The following is a 12,956-nucleotide window of genomic DNA, read 5'->3' on the forward strand; positions in this document are numbered from 1 at the left end:
CTCTCTCTCTCTCTATGTTCCTCCTTTTGAAATTCTCTCTCTCTAGCTGGGTTCTTCCTGAACCAATTTGTGATTTCTCCCCTTATTTTCTTGCTCACTCCTTCCCCCCTTCTTCTTGAATGAATGAATCCTTCTTTTTTCCTTGTCTTCCTCAAGAAGTGATTTTCCCATTGCTTCCACTATTATTGTTAAAACCCTATCTCCCACATGTTGTCGTGTGCCTTCCACTCTTCTCTCCCTCCTTCCAGCCTTCGACCTGGTTTTGTTGTGGAGTGTAGTCATGGGGATGTTGTTATGCCAACTCCTTACACCACTTCCTGATAGTTGTCCTCGACCTTCTTTGTTCTTGCCAGTGCAATCCCCTCTTGTCGTGTGTTCGACCCATCACAAGCCTCGTTGCCAGCATGACCCATTCAACCATTTAATTTTGTATGCTCTTTTACTTGTGGACTTGCCCAAGAGCAGCATGGAATCGTTCTTATTTTTCTAACCAATTAAAACACAATCAACCCATTAAAAGCACTCCTAGTTAGTGTCCATCATTGACATTTAAAACAACTAGGATTCCTTAAGAAATCTCCCTCCTAAAGCTCTGAAATCTGTGTCCCAGTATGTCACCCAGTTTTAGTATAATAAAATGGTTTTAAATATTGTACAATAGGGAAAATTAACCAAGGGTTGTCACAAGTTCGTTGAAGGGAGATAGTGAGAGGTGTCCAGTGGGTGGAAGTGGTGGGGAGCAAAAAATGTTATGCGGGTGAAGCAGTGTGGAGAAGGTTGGTGTAAGGGAGGCGATGAGAGGTGTCCGGTGGGCGAAAGTGGTGGGGAGTCGGTTGAAGGAAGTGGTGGCCAAAGGTGTCTAACACCCAAAAAGTAGTGGCTAGAGGTGTCTAACACCCAGATAAAATAAGTGACAAAAGATTTTATCTCTCTCATTGAGAAAAATTAAGTTGTAATCTTGTAGAAAACATATGTAATATAATGTTGTAGAAAGGCATATGAATTGTGGTTACATAGCTAGAACTTAGAACTTAGGTTATATGTAATTTCCTATTTCCAGAGATAACCTTTATGCCGTATGTCGACAACCTTTCTACAATATTTCCAGAGATATCTCGCCGACCTCTCTACAATAGTGGGGGCCACATTTTGGCTAAATTTCAACCTGGGGGATGATAAGTCAGTAAAGGACATTGGCTTTTGATAACTCAAACGTTTGTATAAGACATTTATGGAAACTTCACTTTACGATTGGATTCCATGTTTTGCAACGTGTGAAGCTTTTATCCCTCTCCTCTACTAGTCGTTCACATGTGACGATCTATATGTAGCCTCCGTACTCTCTGTTCCACAGTCTTCGCCCTCTCTTATGTGATGGCAAATCCCACCATTGCAGTGGTAGCGGCTGCGCTATCCATAGCTTTAGCGGCAGCTTGGACGGCTCTCCTCAGAAATTCTCCAATCGATGCAGCAAACATCGACCTTCCTTATCCTCCCCAAAGACTTGGTGTGTTCGCCCACAACAAGAGGCTGCAGAACGCCCACAAGCTTGGATCTGGACTCATCCCCAACCCAGAAGATCTGGTGTTTGATTCTCAAGGCAGACTGTATACTGGTTGTGGAGATGGGTGGATAAAGCGAATCTCCTTTCTTGATAACCTTGATGTTCGTGTGGAGAACTGGACATATGTTGGAGGTCGTCCTCTGGGCCTCGCTTTTGGCAGCCACGGAGAATTATTAGTCTGCGAGCCTTCTCAGGTGAGCCCTATCATCGTTTCTGCATTTTCTCATCTTCAATTTATTCCATTTTCATTATGTGTTGCAGGGTCTGCTAAATGTGACGGAAGACCATGTGGAGATTCTGACAGATGAAGCAGATGGGTTGAAATTCAAGTAATGTTTTTGAGCATCATGATTATGAACAAGTTATTTTAAAATCCTAGCTCTATGCTTTTTTTATATATGTGAATCATATTAGGTATAAATCAGTTAGCACAGACCAGTAGACTCAAGGAATTCTTCAAGTAATCATAACTACATTCCATGGTTATATCATTAAAGATTTGCAGACGGAGTGGATGCAAGCAGAGAAGGGGCAGTTTATTTCACAGATGCCTCATATAAATATGGCTTCCATGAACACTTATTTGATATCTTGGAGTACCGACCACACGGCCGGTTGCTCAAATACGAGCCCTCCACGAAGAGAACGAGCGTACTTCTCACAGATCTTTACTTCCCCAACGGAGTGGCCCTCTCTGCCAAACAGGACTTCCTCGTCTTCTGTGAAACTTCACTGTATGTATGCCTTGCACTCAATCATTAATTATTTCTGTAAGGAAAGATCCAGATCATGTACGGCAATTGAGCGGTGCCTTGTTTTTCACTACAGGTATCGCTGCCAGAAGTACTGGTTAGAGGGGCCAGAGAAGGGCACAGTCGAATCTTTCATTGACAATCTCCCTGGACTTCCAGATAACATCCACTGTGACGGGAACGGCACCTTTTGGATCGGAGTTCCGACGGTAATGTTCTGTCACTGTAGTACACAGTTCAATAATTGTTGGTTTTTTTTACATTTAAAGAAATGGTGGTGTTTGGAGTATTTTTTTAGGTTTCATAGCTGTTTGAATTACATCATAAAATTCATAAAATTTATGGGAACTAAACCTCTCACCTAACCATTAAACATAGAAATCAGTTATTACTTAGATTACAAAAAACTTATTGCTGTTTCTCTGGTTCTCTGTTCCTTGATATATGAAATTAGCGTGGGTGGGTTTTTGACAGAGCCGAACCTTAATCTGGAGGATGGCAACGAAGTTCCCATCTGTGAGGCACGTGTTGGCTCTGATGACGACATTGTCCCCACGTGTAGTCTTCGATGCTATAATTAATGAACCAGGTGTTTTGGCAGTGAATGAGGTGGGCAATCCCATCGCGCTGTACTCGGATCCGAATTCGAAAAATGAAATAAATACAGGATTGAAGAGGAGAGACTCTCTGTACTTTGTATCTCTTACTCTGGATTACATTGGACGTGTTCCTCTCACGCAAGAGATACCAATTAATTAAAATTGGGTGTCAGGTATACATAGGACATGTGGAGACCAAATTTCCGTATTTAACCAATGGATCATATCCTCAGGTTTATTGGGACTTGCAAAGCCTATTTTCAAAGCTGAGAATATTAAATTGATAGGGAGTCACCCTTACGATTTCAGAGATGTATGGGGATTTGCAACGCTTGTTTTTATATAAGTTGCAAGCACTTCGAAATTTCACATTTACTATCATTTATTTTTTTACACAATAGCTTTAGCATTTGCCGACGATTAAAATAAATATATTATAACTGAAATCTGTAGAAGTCAGAGCTGATATACCTGCTGATATAGGCAAGCATGTTACTTGCAATTCCTTAAATATTAGTATGTTTTTTTGTGTAAACTTTTACACGTTTTTCAGGTGAAATTAAAGTAATGTAGAATTCGAGAATTTTTTGAAAAATTAAATGAATGGTAGGATTTGGAAAATATTTTGTCGTAATTTTTTCTTTGAAATTTTGAAAATAAATTAATTGAGTGTTGTAGATTTTAGAAAATGTTTTCATAAATAAATTAGTCTATAAATAAATTACTGTATAGGAATTTTTTTGTTTGTTTTATAGGAAACACATGTTTTTAACCATTAGTTTTATTTAAGTTATATTTGATAATAAGATTGAAGTCAAATATTTGTTTAATAGTTCTTATCTATCAAGTTTTAAAATACTTCAATTCAAATTTAATAATTCAATTCGAGATTCTCTAAACATACAAAATTTGTTTATTGTTTTTTCAACTCAAACTTATTATTCCAAAACATTATTACCCTAATTTAAACAAATTAAATAAAAAAATATACCAAAAATCTCAAATTGAAATTTCTCATCCAATGATACTAAAAAAATTCATCCAACAATAATCTTTCTTTTTCTAATGCCAGTATATTTGAACAATAAGTCATTGTAATTCTGTGTAAATATTTATTTTAAAAAACAAAAATAATATAGGAACATAGGTTTGGTGTAATAAGTCCAGTAAGCAGCACGTCGACAGTCAAACAACATACTTCATACTTCGAGAATTTGATTCAGAAGCTTCGCTCAGTGAATGCGATTTACTATCACAGCGGAAAAAGTTGTTAAAAGCTTGAAGGATGTTTTACCATAATTTATTAAAATTTAATGATGGGATAATTTATTAAAATTTATTGATATAATTAGATGTGAAGGTTTAAATTGTTTAATTTGTATAATTTGAGTAAAGGGGTAATGCTTAATTGTAATATAGTGAATGGATAAAAAGGTAATGTGTAATTGCGAAATAGTAAATAAGTATGTTGCTTGTAATTCTTTAAATATTAGTTATGTGTTGGAGTAATTTGTAAGTGAATTAAGGAAAGGGAAGTATTTACTATTTCTCACCTGAAGACTTTTTGGTAATAGACCCAACAAGAGTGCTAACGCCACTCATGGTAAGAGTGCATGCACCGATAGCACATAGTTAAATAGCTGAGCCATTTGGAGGTTCTTTTCAATGTGTCAAAAAGGCTAATTTACTTTTTATTTGTTATTAGTGATCAATCTTCAAAGAAAATCGAGTGCAATGAAGTTCCTTTCAAGGATTATCCTCTCAACAAGGCACCTCGACCTTTTTCAACCATCAAAATATTTTCACAATTTACCTTCAAGGCACCTCTACCTTTTTCAACCATCAAAATATTTTCACAATTTACCTTCAACAAAATTTATGCTACACAAGTGTTCTCATGCCAATGTCCACACAATTGCAAGTAAGCAAGGTCATGAAGTTGAATATTCTAATGATATACAAGTAAACAAGGTCATGAAGTTGAATCTTCTATTGATATTTTCAAGTGGTGAGCACAAATTAATGCCATAGGTCCCATTCACTCAAAAGGGCCCTCATCTTGTAAAAGTAATGTTCAATTACGAGGAGACAAATATAGTTACTAAAACACAATAAAGAGTACAAACATTGGAGAAAAACATTAAAGAAATAAACGCTTGAAAATATTTCTTCATTTTCTTCACTGAACAAGTGATACATTCATATATAGTCTTTAGATTTATACAATTATAGAAGTTGCTATATTTGTTTAACTAATCATTTGAGACTACTTCTCACTACCCGTAATTTAATTTGTGAATACTCAATTCGTTTATAATGTTATAGAAATATATGGGAAATTACATATTGCAATAATAAAAATTAAGCATTATCTTCGACACTCCTTCGTAGTGCTTAATGATATGATTCCAAAAAACTTGTTATGCAATGGATCCTCTCTCCTGGCAGTACTTTGGTGAAGATATGAGCAAGTAGATGATCTATTTTACAAAACTTTATTTCAATTCTTCCTTTTACACAAAACTCTCTTGTAAAATGTTGCTTGATATCAATATGTTTGGTACAACTATGCACCACTGGTATTTATTTATGGAAATTGTAGACATGTTACCACAATAAATAGTTATAGCATCTTGTTGCTCTTGTATTTTGTCAAGATTCTCTTAAACCAAATTATTTCACATGTTGCTAATGCTACCACAAATAATTTGATTTTCTAACAAGATAAAGAAAATAATTAGTTGTTTCTTTGAATATACTTGATCTGAGATTGAAAACTTAAAGTATTTTTTCCGTCATCAAGAAATCAAAATCAACCAACACAAAATTATTTATTGAAGTGTACCAAATGCTAAAATTACTTTCTCCATGGAGATATCTTAAAATTCTTTTTGTTGCTCTAAAATGAATCTTATTTAGACATTGCATGAACCTAGAAATTAAATTTATTGCATACATAATATGGGGATTTGGGCAAGCCTCTTTTCAAATTTTAATCCCTGTAGAGGTTGTTATTCCTCCCCACCTAAAGATTATGTTAAACTATTTTGGAGAATATTTTTACAACTTTTTTTGTTTTGTTTTGTTTTGTTTTTTTTCGATCTTTGAATTTCTTCCACTAAAATCAAAATTTGAGAATATTCTAAAATATAAATTAAATCAACTAGAGATTTTGGAAAATATTTTCACAAGCAAGCTTGGTTTTTTTCTTTTGGCTTCTTGTAATCTCTCCGGCTGAAATTACCTAGACTGCATATTTTGGGAATATATTCAAAAATTGAATTCACTCTATAAATTAACTGGACTGCAGATTTTGGAAATATTATGAAAAATTAAATTCACTACCGATTTTGGAAAATATTTTCACAAGCAAGCCTGGTTTTTTTTCTTTTTAATCTCTCCAATGAAATTAAAATTAGTGATTTTGGAAATATTTTGAAAAATTAAATGGTGTGACACTCGTAAGACTATGTTTTAACCCTAACATTATTTACCTTATTATAAAATTTTGGAAATATTATGAAAAATTAAATTGACTACCGATTTTAGAAAATATTTTCACAAGCAACCCTGGTTTGGAAATATTATGAAAAATTAAATTGACTACCGATTTTAGAAAATATTTTCACAAGCAACCCTGGTTTTTTTCTTTTTAATCTCTCCAATGAAACTAAAATTACATTTTGGAAATATTTTGAAAAATGAAAAATTAAATGGTGTGACACCAGTAAGATTGTTCATGAAATTATGTTTTAACCTTGACATTATTTACTTTTTTATAAACTTTGGAACTAATTTCTACCTAAGTAGAAGACCAAATAAATGTAGAGACTCAGACTTGGTAAAGTTCTTGAGTATTAAAAAGAAAAGTTTCTTTAGTATTAAAGAGAAAAGTTGATATATGTATAACTGAATAAAGAAAACTCTCCAGACAGTTAGGTCAATTGAGTCTCATTTCCTCCTTAGAAAAGGATAGTTCCAAGGAAGTATTTGTCTTCTTTTTTTGGAAATGGAGGGAGAGCCAGAGGAACGAGAGGAGAAGAGTGAAAGGATAGGAAAACCTAACACAGGACAGGACATTGTGCAGGTGAGCAGAGCACTGATGTGTCAGGACATTGTGCAGGTGAGCAGAGTATTGATGTTATGAGGAATACTTGAGCTAGAAGCAGAGTACTGATGTTATGAGGAATACTTGAGCTGGACTTGGGCCAGTGGAATCCTTGGTAGATCCTTACAAGTTGGGACTCTAAAGTGGACCGGGGGTCCTAAGGTTTGGAGATTAGATGTCTTGGGATTTCAACCTATATTATTTGGATGAGTGGAAGCTCAAGGGGAGACTGAATGTCATTGCTGGTCTTAAAGTTGGGAGGAGAGACTTCCTTGTTCTTGAGTTGGACTTGGGCCAGAGGAATCCTTGGTAGATCCTTGCAAGTTGGAACTCTAAACTGGACCAGGAGTCCTGAGGTTTGGAGATTAGACGACTTGGGATTTGAACCTATATTTTCTGGATGAGTGGAAGCTCGAAGGGAGACTAGACATCATTGCCGGTCTCAAGGATGGGAGGAGAGACTTCCTGGGTCTGGTTGGTATAATTGATGCAATTTACGTCACTGTTTTGTTGTGTTACTGTGTTACAAATTGGTGACTCTAACTGAGGAAAAATGAAAGAAAACCAATTATTCATATCATTTGTTAAGAAGAAATAACAGTGACCAGTGTTGTATGTTTCTGTAGAGAACATAATTAGTTATCTAGAAAAAATGTGTAGTGGACAGTAAGCTTTTGTTCCTTAAAACACAAATGAAGGAGCATGTTAGTTTATGCAAAAATTTGGGATTAATCCCCTAACATAAGAAAAACAACCAGTTACATGTGCAAGAACAACACAGATTAATATTAAATAAAATGAACGCTGAAAAGAATAATAAGTAAATCATATTCATTTCCTTGTGAAACAGTGTTTAGTCTGCAAAGTGGAAATTTACGCATGTAGATAACAAGTGAAGGAGCCATAATGCTAGAGCGGTGTTATAATCAATTGAATCTGTTTCCCACACAAAGAAACCGGTCTCAGAATAACAACAGAAGGTTGCTTGAGACCAACGGTCGGTACCAGTTAGACTAAGCCGCAATCGGGAGATGAACAGGATCTGCAAATTCCATATCCACCCACAACCCATTATCTGCTAGGTCGTCGGGTAACCGAATAAATCTGAGGCATTAGAGTCTTGATCAAATGGATAAATAGGAGATTAGAACCACCAGAACAATGTTGTGCAATTGAACAAAACCAGTTGTACCGAAATTATAAAAGGGTCCATTTGATGCATACAGAACTGTGGAAAATACAACGACACTAACAGTCCTATGACTTGGTCAATAAATAGAAGCCATCGTGGGCAGCCAAATTAACACACGAATCTGAATAGAACACAACATGTAAAATCCTGTGGAGAGGCATCTTCGAAAATGGTCCGTGGAGCAATATAGTTCGGAAGAAATACTTGAGAAAGAAGGATCTGTCATTCTGGCTCTATAGGATCTCCAATTTGGTTAAGCCTCCGAAAGATCGGGAAATTTTTCCTGGAAAATTTAACCTGGCGATTCCAATCCGGAAAAAGAATTCTCATTGGGAGAGATCAATTTATGAGTGGCGCTGAGGTGATCGAGGTCCATGATCCATTACTGAATTTTCTTCACAGGAAAGGTTTGTTTTATTGGGACAGCCTAATCGCAAGTTGGCAGGGTCCGATCCCTCTTTGGAAGGAAGATGATAGTCTGGGGATGCCGATTGATATTGCTATACAATGGGATCATATCAGAGTCTGTCTTAGAAATTGCGGAATCTTTCGCTCGGAGGATCAAGACTGTCTCATGTGGAAAAACTCAAAGGGTTTGTCTTATGTTCATGTAAAAGATGTTTATCAAGACTTGATCGGCCTTAAGCAACCTCTCCTCAGGCCTTCATTCCCGCACATCTTTTGGAAATCAGACTGCCCTTCAAAAATGATTTTTTTCTCTTGGTTGTCTTTCCACAATAGAAATCTCTCTTGGGAAAACTTAAGGAAACGTGGATGGCAGGGTCCTGGTGTCTGCCCCATTTGCAGGTCTGTAGAGGAGAACAACTTCCACCTTTTTCTAGATTGCAAGAAATCTCGTCAACTTTGGAAAGCGCTGGAGGAATGCTATGGAATCCAGCATATGTCTCACACCTCTATTTCGGAAGCGTTCTTATGGAGCAGTATTCAAAAAAAGTCATGGAGATCAGTTTTCATCATAACTTTTTGGAGTATCTGGAAGTGGCGAAATAATTTTATTTTCAATAATAATGCTTCCCCTTTTCTGGAAATCTTCTCCATCATTACTTCCATCTATGAATCAATCCCACAGAGCCCTTCCAAGCAGCCGAAACAGAATGGTAATGAGATCCCTCAGAAGTTGTCGTCTATGCCAAGGGCTTTTTTCGATGGAGCTGAACAGGGAGGTCAATGTGGATGTGGGGTCATCATCTGGGTAAATGAAAATAGCCAATTTCTCATTTACTGGAATGGGGGGAGAGGATCCAACAGCAAAGCTGAGGCGATGGCCCTTGCTGGCCTTCTACATTTCTGTCTCTTTCTTAATCTATAGGAGGTCTCCATCTTTGGAGATTCGAAGGTTATGGTGGATTGTGTGCTTAGTAAGAATAACATTATTAAGCCTCAGCTCATTGGGTGGTTAGACAGGATCAAATTTTTATGGAATAGATCAGAGGGAGCCTCCATTCATCACATCAACAGGTCCCTAAATCAACAGGCAGATGGTTTATCAAAAAAGGGTCTTCAGGCGGTTCTAGGTTTATGGTTTTTGCAGGTTTCTCATGAGGGGAAAATCTTCTCCATACAGGACTTCTTCCCTCTAGACTTTTAATCCTATCCTTTGCTTCGGTTCTGGTTTTTCTCATTATCTTTTGGTTTTGTTTCCCTTCAGTTCAGTTCTCTCTCCAGATGTTGATGGTCTTAATCTTCTAATGGTGCTGTTTCCAGTGGTCGCAGGTTCTCCAAGCTTGATGTCTGTATATCTGGCTCTCGGGATGGCTTTTTGCTGATGGCCGATAGTTATGGTCTCTTTTGGCTTAGCGGCTAGATCTTGTCTTCTTTATGCACAGTTAGACTATTTTAGACACATATCTCTCATGGCTGTCAGTTTTTTCTGGCATGCGTTGTTGATGCCCATCTGTATGGCTTTTGCTTTTTTTTTGGCAAGTCCTCGTCATCCCTTTGCATAGTTTGACCTATATGAGACATATATCCTCCAATGTATTTGTACATATATGCTATGTTTATATTTCTGATATAAATACAATTAAGCTTTTTCATCCTTGAAAAAAAAGAAATGTGAGTCATTCTTAAAGTATAAAATTAGAAAATTGACAGTCGTAGATGTGCAAACCCCTGGGTATGGGGGCATCTACTTGAATAACCCAGGTTTCTTCTCAAAAAGGTCTTAATTCGACTTGATAGGGATCTGAGTGGTCCTAGTACTAGGAACCCCCTCTTTTCAAAGACCCAGAAGGCGAACTTCATGAGAATGTGACAGAACCTTCTCCCAAAATAAATAATACAGTCATCATCTAAAAAAATGACATATATGTAGATAGTATAGATAATATATATAACTTAGTTGTAACAATGTAAAAAAATCAACACCGAAACCACTTAAGAGTATAGATTAAATACCATTAACCATTCAGTAGGGTCAACCCTTAGCCTCAAGGCTCGAAACCACCCTCTAGCATCTGGCTAGAGAATGCTAGAGGTAAAGATAAAACCCCAATGAGAATTAAAACAAAGGAAAACACCCTCTTGCATATGGAGGCTCAATCTAACATAGCTTCCCTAACCAATTACTCCATTTGAGGTCTGTTGACGACATGAAGTCTAGAAAGCAGAAGTGCGCAAAAGAGTCAACTTGGAGATGAATGTCCAACATTTCGAAGTTTTGTGGAGCCAACAGTATTGGAGGATGGCCATCCCACCTATCGAAACAACACACCTGGGAGTTAGCTTGTAGTAAAATTTAGCACCAAAACCCCAAGTAAATGGAACATGGGGAACGACAAAAAATTACAGCAGAAATTTCCCTGAATCGAAGGTGAAGGGAGGATTCCTTTACATGAAGCAATGAAATCGAAATATAAACATTGCAACCAGAACAACGGAGAGCTTAGGGTCTCTTGAGTAGTTGTATGCTAGGTTTGATCAAAATGATGAGGAACTTTCATCTCACGAGGGTTCCACACCCTTTCGCCTATAACAAGCAGCTAGAGGATAGGAGTTGCAAAGCCATCGGAACCGACGGAGAAGTGCCAAATGAGCTCTATCTAAAGTGACCCAACAAGGTAATTACCCTAACCTGTCCACGATTAACCACCGTCATAGGATGAGTTATGGGAAATGCATCCATCGAATGACTATTGAGTGCCATTGATAATCGCAACGCATTTGGAGGTGTGCCTAATCTGATTTAGAATATTAGATTGCAGTGCTAAGATCCTCCTCAGATTATAAGCAAAATGCTTTCATTGTGCTTAAGGATTCATGAATTTTTGCAAGTGAAATAAAGAATATTTATGTTAATTTTTTTAGAAATTTAAGATAAATAAGACACTCGACAGTAGCATAAACATGTACAGAACATCATCAAAAACACATTACAACAGGAACATGATAAAGGAGTTCACCCCTCTTGGGCTACGTCTCATTGGTCCAGCTTTCAATCGCTTGGCCTCTCTATTATGCTCAAAAGTGTAAAAATATGTGTTTACAATGCTCAAATGCTTTTGAAACATGCTCCAATCAATCTAGAAAACTCAATAATGGTTCCCTATCCTCTTTTCTCTCCTCATTTGGTCGAAAATTGCCTTAGTTATGATTTCTGTCAGTCTTTCCACAATTTCCTCCAAATTTGGCTAACTGCCACTTAAATTCATTATCTAGAGATAATTCTGGCAGTTCCGCTAAAATTGGCGGCCCTGCCAACTTTCTCGCCTATCTTGCGGTTAAGGCCTAGTGGTCACATACAAGTGGTTAGGTCCAGTGGTTAAGGCAACAGTTCCGACAACTCCATTGCAAATCACAATTGGTGGAGAACCGACGGTCTTACGGTCTCTGAACGTGGCATGGTGTGACATGTGATTGCGATAAACGGTGGACCCAACAGAACTATCAAGAGGAACCCATAATCTTATCACATATGAGATCCATCACAATTTGCAATTGGCAGAGTCAGGGGGGTAACAGATATACGGTACTTGCAATGTGTGATATGTGATTGCGACATCGCATCGCAACTCGATACGTTGGGGGCCAATTTTTGTAGTGTCATTCCTTTTGCGATGTGCGATTGCATCAAAACCCTGATCCTGTCGGGGGTCAATTCTTTAATGCCCTCCCTGTTGCGATGTGCGATTGCGATTATCACATTGCACCTTGGCTTGCTCTTGGGACGATTCTTTAATGCCGACCCGCCTGCAATATGTTAGTTAAGAACCATCCTGCGAGCGTGGCGGTAAAGCTTGGTGTTGTTGTGGGTGAGGTTGTGGGTTCGACCCTAGCCTCCCCACATAAAATTTTATTCGCCCTTTGAGAGGGCACGTGGCGCCCTCTGGATTTGCCATGTGTCACCCTCTCATTAGTCCACCTGTATAGTCTTCAACCAATAGCACCCTGCCAACTCATCCCTATACAAACATGCCACATGGCACTTAACCATTCACTGATGAGATTACGGTTCCACCTCAGCTGCATAATCAATGCCAACTGGGCAGCCTATTCAGCGGTACGGACTGTTGACTAACCTGTCCTTCTTTTTTCAAAAAATTTACGTGTTTGCCAAAGTGAACATAATGTGTTTCTGAATCCATACGGTGTCTGTTTCGCGTGAAACAAGTTGCGTCGGATTCAAGATGACAAGCACTACGCATTCATTCAGGTTCCATACCATTCTGACAACTTTGATTTTTGAGCATAATTTTGAGCACCTGATCACTCCTCCCCACTG

General features: G+C 37.6%; 1 protein-coding gene across 1 annotated transcript; it reads left to right on the forward strand.

Annotated features, from left to right (window-relative positions):
• Positions 1-1,277: 1,277 nt before the first annotated feature.
• Positions 1,278-3,201, forward strand: LOC149195725 (protein STRICTOSIDINE SYNTHASE-LIKE 6-like). Its single transcript, XM_089405414.1, has 5 exons — positions 1,278-1,758; positions 1,826-1,893; positions 2,062-2,298; positions 2,393-2,525; positions 2,791-3,201. Exons 1-5 carry the CDS (start codon positions 1,375-1,377, stop codon positions 3,073-3,075), a joined length of 1,107 nt encoding a protein of 368 aa, XP_089261540.1. The 5' UTR covers positions 1,278-1,374; the 3' UTR covers positions 3,076-3,201.
• Positions 3,202-12,956: the final 9,755 nt, after the last annotated feature.

The sequence above is a fragment of the Pinus tabuliformis genome, chromosome 2_2, assembly GCF_031772625.1.
Source record: "Pinus tabuliformis cultivar Carrire ecotype Pingquan chromosome 2_2, CPIR1, whole genome shotgun sequence".
Lineage (NCBI taxonomy): Eukaryota > Viridiplantae > Streptophyta > Pinopsida > Pinales > Pinaceae > Pinus > Pinus tabuliformis.